The following is a 9,058-nucleotide window of genomic DNA, read 5'->3' as shown; positions in this document are numbered from 1 at the left end:
GTCCTGCCCATGGTGGGGGGTTGGAACTGGATGATATATAAGGACCCTTCCAACCCAAGCCATTTTAGGATTTTATGATAAATGGATTGATTATCTTCCTACTGGAGGATCTAATCATATATGAAGGCAAGAAACTCCAGGTTACCCCTGTTGTGGTCATTAAGGACCTGGAACAAAACAGTTAATAGCAAGTAGCTTAGGTTAATAATTAAGCCTGCACAATGGACAGCTCTGAGCTGCCTGCAACAGGCATTGAGGCTGCTGAGAAACGAGTCTGGTGGCTTTCAGCACAGCACAGGGGACTGAACTGAGTGCCTGACACAGCCTCCGACCAAAAACTGTGGTAGGGCAGGTACCAAAGGGACAGAGAAGTTATACAGGTATCAGAGCCCCCACGCTTCGCTCCTCTGAGAAATGGAAGAGCAACAAGGAGAATGAGGTGAGTAATACTTTAAAAAGTCCTCATAAGGACAATAAAAATACACCTAAATGACCTTTTATGTGCCTGCTTTGAAATGCAAGGCTCACATGCATCAAGGCTTTGGACTTGACCCCTACAAACTGCATTTATGTTAAAAGGTGAGTAATTACATCAGGACTTGCCATGTCTTTTGGTTTCAGAACTGGGGAGTGACCATGGCACAATTTTTTTAAGTGGAATACATCCACGAGTTTTGCATGAAACAGCACAGAGCTTCATAGCATTGTCTCTAAATCCTGTAATTGGTTTTACTAAGTCAGGTGTGCTTACTGCTTAACTAAAGCCAGTCTGATGAAACATGGCCCCAGTGAGGGGAAGCTCATCCTGAGCTTAGCTGGAAAGTGGTCTGCTCAGAGGGGTATGTGTCCTGTATAGGTGTGTTGGGTGGGTGGGGAAAGAGCATTATTACATTATTTTGATCCTTTGTACTGTGTGAGAGATGAATCAATGTGTTTTCTATGATTCTATCTTCCAGTCTGCCTTGGCTGCTGTAACACAGACCATTGCTTCCACAGGTCTGCAACATGAAGAATACAGATAGGGTTTGTTTTGATGTGACAGAGAATGTGCTAAGGTCGTGAGCCACCATCCCATGAAATCCCCATCCAAAGTCCAAGATGAACCTTTGGAGACCATCCTTTCTGGTGTTCTTTGCAGGTGGGTGGCAGAGAGGTGGTGTCTCCAATCCCGCTGATAATACAAGGGTGCCGCTGGGTTGGGTACAGCCTAACTTCACGTGAGACATGCAGAAGCATCTCTAAAAGGCATTGGGTGTTATGGAGTAGTGTCTCCAGCATTCTGGACATTATCTACTCTTATCAGTGGCTTTTCATGGCGCTCTTTCATAGCCAATGGAGGTTTCTGGATGTGTGTGGATTTATTGCTAATTGTCCCTGTTGTACCTGGGTTCCTCTGACACATGTTGGTTTTCATTTGCTTGATGATGGTCATGATTGTTTCCATGTTGATATTAAGTGTGCATGATGCAAGTATGTAAAATTTTTCTCTTTAGAGAGATGAATATGGATGATAGGCGGGTACTATTGTAAAAAGGACTCTTTAGTGACTCCATTAGCTTCACAGGATGAGTGCCCCCAAAGAAATCCTAAATCCTCTTAAGAATTTGATGTTGTTCTGGAAAATATCATAGTTAAGTGTAACTTAAGAAATTAAGTTACAGGTAACTTAATTTCATGAAGCAGGAGCTCCTTTCCATTCTATGTTTCCTTTCTAAGGACTTCTCCAAGAAAGAGCTGGAAAGGCTGTCTGAGCCAGAAGAGGATACGTTATGTGGGCCACCCTAAACTTGGGGACAGCGTACAGAAGTGAGCAAAGACTTCTTTCAGAGCTGGAGAAATATTATTTAGTTCTTGAAGAGGACAAGAGGCTTAGATTGGCTTGGTTCACCAAGTTCTGAAGGCATCAAAATCTCTGTGAGGGGAAGGAGGACTTTTACATAGGGGACACAGTTGGAGGATGATTTACTGTGGCTAATAGTACTGTAATATATATGTCTAATTTACTAAAGGCCTAGGAAGGAGGAATCATGAAGAGGGAATCACAGGAGGACAGCTGCCAGACCACGGTCCCTTGCTTTGTCCTGAGCTAGATGTTTTTGGTGTTTGCATTATGCTTCAGCCTGATGTAGCTGTTTTTTTTTTTCTTTCTTTTTTTTTTTTTGTTCAGTGTCTGCCACAGGATTGCTCATTAAGCCCCGAGAGGGCAGCATTGCCGGAGGAACGTGGATTACTGTTACCCTGGATGGTGAGTTTTAAACTCTTACAAAGTCTAAACTCTTTAAACTCTACCAAAGGAAGAAAGAATCATCTCTGTTCTGAGGTCGGAAGTTGGAGTGACAAATCCTAAGCAACAGATACGTGGGCTGTGGCACCCAGAACATGAAATCAGCTTGAAATTCACAGAATCATAAAGGTTGGAAAAGCCCTCCAAGACCATCTGGTCCAACTGTCGCTCTACCCCCAACGTCACCCACTACACCATGTCCCTAAGCACCACATCCAACCTTTCCTTGAACACCCAAAAAGCAGTTAGCAGAGGATGGTTTCGATCCATCGACCTCTGGGTTATGGGCCCAGCACGCTTCCGCTGCGCCACTCTGCTGCTGTGATATTAATAATAATAATATCACCACTACTAATATTATTACTTCATAAGCTATTGTTGATGGCTGCTTGTTTTCAGATTTCTTCTAATCAAGATAAGTCAGATTCCTACCTTGTTTATGTAGAACTAGGTCTAGAAATTTCCTCCTTGCTGCTTTTTTTTTTTTTTTTTTTAATTGAAGGAAGTCTGAAAGTCTCTTCGTAGGTTGTCTGATGCTGGAGTGTTAAAAACACTAATTTAAACATGAGATCTGTGTAAAAATCACAGAAATGGATATGCCCTGCTCATCTGGGCACAAACCCAACTTTACAAAACTGCATCTGATTTTCAGTAGTGCTGAATATTAACTCCTTGGGAAGAGAGCTGGTTTCTGTCTGAGACGTATATTCATTAAAATGCTCAAGTTCTGGCACTCAGTCATTTGTAACTGTGACAAATGCTATCAGTCTTATTCTTCTGAATATTGTGATTTCCTGTACAGATGCTGAAATGGAGAGAAGGTGAGCTTGTGTCCTCAGGGGAGATGTGCTTTGAACAGCACTGTGTAGCAGGCAGGGACAATCGCTGAGCCTAGGAGACGTTTCTGAGGGAGGAGCAGACATCCAGGCATTGGGAGAGAGGCAAAAATGTTTCTAGGATTGGGAAAAAATATGCAGTTTGCTGCAGAGAAACCACTGATGTCACTTAAAATGAATCTGTGAGCTGGGAGACACCTGTGAAGACAGTCAGCAAAGGGACAGATGCTTAGAAGCATATTTCTAGCTGTATTAGATTAAACTACAAAAGCTAAGCGTGCTAATTTATGTTCAAACCTTGACTTTCTGAAGTTGAAAAGCCCTACAGACAGCTCACTGAGGAGATGGGCTAAGCCGATCCGCCTTGCAGCACTTGAGGTGCTGTCAGCAAAACCATTCAAGACATCAGTAATGACAAAGACCAAGTAAAACCATTAATTTTACAGGTGCTTTAAGTATCTGTGGGCACGAGGGTTGGTCCAGTGTAGACGGCTGAGGAGATTCAAACTGCTGATAACTGTCCATCTCTGCAATAACATATTTTGAGAAGAGAGCAGGCACTGTATTAGAGGCAAAAAGCCATGCAGCTACATGGTAGGATGAAATCTCTCTTTACACAAAATTACAAAAACATGATTTTAAAAGGAAAAAAAAAAAGTCCAATTTAGGGCTCTAAATATTGCTCCTAAAGTGAAGCTGGAGTGTCCATTCAAAAATGTTTACATTGCGTGACTGGATGTGAATAGTCCTGTCCTCACAAAGTTCCCCTGTTTGACCTTGCTTGCTTAGGTTCAGCATCCCACCAGGCAGAACACGTCTCTTCAGCCAGCTGGTCCCACCTGGAGGTGTCCCTGGTGAACCCAGACCTGCCCAGGTTGCCATGCGATGTCTCTCCTGGGTATTTTGGCTTATCCAGTATACGATGCAGAACAAGGTATGGTCCCTGACTACAGCCTAGAATCATCTAGGTAGGAAAAGACCTTCTAGCTCATCAAGTCCAACCATCAACCTGACCCGCTGAGTTCCACCACTAACACATGTCCCTTAGTGCACGTCCATGGTTCTTTTAAATACCTCCAGGAATGGGGACTCCACCACTTCCCTGGGCAGCCTGTTCCAGTGTTTGATCACCATGAAGAAATTCTTCCTTATATCCAATCTAAATCTCCCCTGGTGAGACCTTTGCCATTTGTCTGGTAGAATCCTCATTTTCTTTTAGGGTCTGTACAGGCAGTTTGGGAGTTTAAGGAATTACTGTGGCTGCACCTGAGCACCTCCCAAGCTGGGCTGCATTTATCCATGCTTCAACTTGGTGAAGCACTAGCCTAACCACCATGAGTCAGACTGAGACTTGGAGAAACTAGACTCAAATCCTCTAAAGCTTGTAGAAATCTCATTCTTGGATTCACAGCTCCCAAGAAAATCTGTGGATTTTACCAGTTTCTGACATTCTTGCCCTGTCCAAGATCATAGAAGTTATGCTAGAGATGGAAGCAAACATGATTCCAGGCAGCATCTGGGGAATCTAAGCTCTCCTTCCCAGCTGCCATAGCTTAAAGGATATTGTTTGAGCGGAAGGCCAGGTGTGCCCTGAGAGGCTGTAGGGGTGAGCCTGGTGGGGCTCTTCCATCTCTTGCTGCTATGATTTGGTTTGGAGTTAACCCTGCTGAATGCTCTGCTGTGCGTTTAGATGCAGCATTCATTTACAAACCCGGATCAAGCTTCCCTGTAAATCTAGGCAGCCTTGGGATATTTTAATAGTAATGAAGAACAACTATTCATTAGTATTAATGAGCACGTGTATATGCTTTGCATTTACATACAATCTGGATGTATGTTCTGGTATAGTCCTGTCACCCACACCTACAATTTCTTGCTGTGTCTTCATATTCTTTTTACACTGTAGTTTCTGAGTTTGGGTTCATAGTATTAAAGTGTTTTACTCTATCAATGCCTCAGTGAACCTGGTAAGATTGTCCCAATGACCTGGCACTACCAAAAAATAGTAAACCCAATCTATATAAAAATAATATAACACATTTTTTTCCCCCCATCTAGGCCTTCACCCCAGGAAGGTTTGTACTACGTGGAGGTGACTTTTAAAGGACGTGTGATTAACAACTTGACTGGGGTGGAGAAAGAAAACTACGCTTTCAAGGTAACCACCAAGAAAGGATAGAAGTGATGATGAACAGCTGAAGATATTGAAAGGAGTCAAACTTCAGACTTGGTACCACAGGATATGTATTGAAATAGTACCTCTCATGCCGATTGCATGTCAGGACACGAAGGCAAAATTTTTCTTGTGTCCCTTAACACTAGATGCACCAAGGCATTCAGTCTGGCACTGGATAGGCTGTGAGACCTGAGGTCTTTCTGAAAGAAAAATCTGGGTCCAAGTTAAGTTGTCTCTGCACCTAAGCCACGCAGTCAGAAGACCAACTTGTGATTTTTTTTATTTTTTTTTTTTTTTTTTTACCTTGTCCAGAATTCTTGTCCAAACAATGAATCATGTGTTCTCAGGGCATTACTGCCAGAATTTGTCACTTTCAACTAAAGTTTGTAAAGGAGTGCATAGTCTGGCTAGCATTGTGTACTGAAAATTATGGGCTTATCAAGCAAAGATAGATGCAGATGTTGAATACCATGGCACATATCTATGTAATGAAAAATCACATCACATCTGAAATACCTATGGGGAAATTTCAGCTGTTCTTGTTCTCAGTCCAAGACCCTGCGACTTTAGTTCTGTCAGAAATATCAGTTAGGGCAATTCATTATTTCCATTTGGAGACAAAGTCGGAAACAAGGAATGATACTGTGCTTCAATGGATTAACAAAGACTATGGAGAAGAGGGGTTGCGTTCAGCTCTAGTGACTGGAATTGCTACCTGAAACCCTTTGCCCACCCCTTTGCTGACTGTAGGTGCTCACAGTGCTGCAGAGCAATTGATGCCATCCCAGAATCACAGGCTTGGGTAGGACAGGACGTCAGGAGGTCTAACTACTTGCTCAAAGGGTTGGCTATGAGATCGCAGCTGGTTTCTCAGGGCTTTATTCAGTCAAGCCTTGAAAACCTCCAAGGATGAAGATGTTACAACTGCCCAGAGCTCTGCTCAGGTATCTGACTATCACAGCTCTTGTGAACGACCCTTTTACTTCATGGATTCCATGCAAGGCCTAAAAACCGACAGACATGGGTGTTCCTAACCCAGCCAGTTCTCTCCCCGCTGGGTTGGGGCACTCGGATGACTTCTGGTGTTGCCCTCTGAGCTGCAGGGTGGTAGCAGTCAGTCAGCACTGACAGGTAGCCATGGCAGGACACCTCCCATGGGCACCGCTGGTTCTGCGAAAGGACCTCTCCAAGTCTAGGACAGCTCTCCACACCTGAGACATGCACGCTTAGGGAAGCTCAGACCTCAGTTCTGATCTCATCTCTGTTGCTGGGTTGTTTTGAGAGCCTACGACACATCCCCTAGCACAGCATTTTGGCTCTCAGCGTAAAAACACATCCGTAGCTGTGTGCTTCAGGACGAGGCCTAGTGTGTTCAGAAGTCACACCCCACCTCTGTGCTAACTTTAAGAAAGCCCAGAGTTTCAGTAAATTGCCCATTAAAGCTGAAGAGTCATTGGGTGGTTGAGCTAGCTTAGAGAGCTGATGAAAAATCACCAGGGGATGCTGTTAATGAGACGCATTCCAAGCTAAATAAAACACAGTGTGTCTCTTTGTTTTGGGACTGGGACCTGGGAGCTATGCGTATTAAAAATTAATTTTGCCTCTGCAGCAGATTGAAAAAGCCTGCTGCAGGCTGCAACAAGTCTGAACAGCTCTGAAGACTTGTGTCAGCTAGTGGCCCTGGCTTTCGTGCTGGTTTTGCCTTCTCTCTCTGCATCTGCTCCAGCCCAGGGAATGTGTTTTGCTCCTCCGCAATGACCATGACTAGAGGGAGTTTATGGCTACACGTTCATTTTCCATGTGACTGTAATGAGAAGGTAAAAAGACTGAGCTCTGAAAGGGTCTGAGGTTCGAGGAAGGCTCAAAAAAATATGTGATGGCATCCTTGGTTTACGTCTGGAAATGAGTTTATGCTGTTTATTGGGCTGACAGCAGCATCCGTGAGTGCAACTGAGGACAGGAGAGGACTCACAAAGAAGGTGGAAAGGATGGAGACGTGAAGGCAGTTCTGAGAAATGGATGATTTGGGGATGGGGACAGGACAAATGCACAAGGGAAGCATACTTTTTCTTTAAGTTTAATGAAATCCAGCAGTTAATGACTTAGAATTGGGATTTAGCCAGCTAGCAGTGCTGCAGGCCAGTTTTGTGGAGGTACTTGTGACTCCTGAGAAAGCAGAGAGGCAAATGGATTTTGCAGCATCTGAACAAGCCAGGTGCCTTTATAGATCACCTTAAGCCCAAGACACTTAAATTCCTTGGTGGTCTGACCCTTATTTTTTACCTAGTGTTATTCATTGCCAGAGTGCAGAATGCTTCTCAGAGGAATGACAACAACATTACTCTTGCATTTCAGAGCAGGTGTCTGAGAAATAAGGCACTGAAGCTGTTTTGCCAAGGCCTCCCTGCAAAAAGCAGGGCTGTGCCTGTGTTAGTGAGCAAGGCAGGGTCAGGATGTGGACTCTTGTGCATTTGGAAGGAGGCTGAGGACAGCCTTCTTCCACTGCTAAGGGGTCCTTGTCTGTTCCCCATCTTCTGAGGAGCTTGCCTCCAAGTACAATCTCTCTACTCCTTCTTGGACTCTGTTTAAGACAAAAATTGTGCCCCATAGTAGACTTCAGTATTTCCTTGTTGTTTCTTCAGGTGGCAAAGTAGCATTTTCCTGAACACATCTCTGATACTGTATTAAGATGGGTCAATAAAAGCCTTTTCTTGGCTACATTGCTTTTAGGTACCCAACAAGCTTGTTAAATGCTAGTTGAAGTCTCTGTTCTGTGGTGTAGAAATAGTTTTTTAAGAGGATATTACTGATGGTGCCACAGTGCCAGGTGAAATGGAGGTCTCAACTTCAGGAAAAAAAAAAAAAAGCTTAGAAATTCTTTAGCATATGAAATCACATCTTCTGGGGTTGACTCCAACCAGGATGGGCAATCTTGGCACAAAGATGTTGCAAGAAATAGCAGCAAGCTGGACGCTGAATGCAGAGGGAGTAAGAAGGGGACATCTATACATGCTCCCTTTTCAGAGCAGGACTCTGCTTCAAAGATGGAATCCTAAAGCACGACTCGCTGAAATGTGCGTGCCAACTGTGTTGTGAGCAATGCATAATCAGATCTTGTTGGGCTGCTGTGAAAATGACTGCTGTTTAACTACAAATTTCTCCTTGCAGTTTTCTGCTGCACAGACACCTGTGGTTTACCAAATTAGCCCACCATCTGGCATCCCAGGTACGGGACCTTTCTTTAGGCTGGAGCCCACTTTAATTATTATTTGATGTTCCATACCATCTTTCTGCTTATGAGGGATCTTTGTTGCTGGGGTTCGAAATAGGCACCTCCAGAACTTAATGTCCAAGCTCATGCTGAACAGGCAAATGGGTTTGCACAAGGAGTCTGCTGCCCTGGGTACAAGAGAAATGGGTAATACTCTGTGACTGCTGGGTTATTTGGCACGTGGTTTCTGCAGCCCAGCTTTGCCTGAGTACAGAGATGCTGCAGAGGGCCAGATCTGATTGATCTCAGATTAAGTCATATGGCCCTGTTTATTTCATAGGAGTTTTGAGGGTTATCTATTAGGTGCTGATGTTGTAATGTCATACCAGTCTTTTAATTAATAGGGTTTCAGATCAGTATTTAAAGTCGCATGATAAGGCAATCACTGGTTTTGTTCTGAACAACTACCTCGGGTTTGGAAGGCTTTTTCCCTGTTGCTGTTCTGTTGGCATTTCCAAGCTTCTTTGAGCAGCTTGAAGTGCTTATTTCCA

At 43.9% G+C, this 9,058-nt stretch overlaps 1 protein-coding gene and 1 non-coding gene across 2 annotated transcripts in view; one reads left to right on the top strand and one right to left on the bottom strand.

Annotated features, from left to right (window-relative positions):
* Positions 1-851: 851 nt before the first annotated feature.
* PKHD1 (PKHD1 ciliary IPT domain containing fibrocystin/polyductin) overlaps positions 852-9,058 on the top strand; it is a 256,426-nt gene continuing 248,219 nt past the window's right edge. Inside the window, exons 1-5 of the mRNA XM_066993217.1 lie at positions 852-1,138; positions 2,168-2,245; positions 3,910-4,054; positions 5,179-5,278; positions 8,465-8,522. Of these exons, the coding sequence (XP_066849318.1) occupies positions 1,099-1,138; positions 2,168-2,245; positions 3,910-4,054; positions 5,179-5,278; positions 8,465-8,522 (421 nt within the window). The 5' untranslated portion in view covers positions 852-1,098. The remainder of the gene's footprint in view (positions 1,139-2,167; positions 2,246-3,909; positions 4,055-5,178; positions 5,279-8,464; positions 8,523-9,058) is intronic.
* TRNAM-CAU (transfer RNA methionine (anticodon CAU)) lies at positions 2,531-2,602 on the bottom strand. Its single transcript has one exon. It is a non-coding gene; the product is annotated as a tRNA-Met (tRNA).

This window comes from Anser cygnoides, chromosome 3, assembly GCF_040182565.1.
Source record: "Anser cygnoides isolate HZ-2024a breed goose chromosome 3, Taihu_goose_T2T_genome, whole genome shotgun sequence".
Taxonomy (NCBI): Eukaryota; Metazoa; Chordata; class Aves; order Anseriformes; family Anatidae; genus Anser; species Anser cygnoides.
The sequence above is the reverse complement of the archived record's forward strand: the minus strand, read 5'-3'. Positions and strand labels throughout refer to the sequence as shown.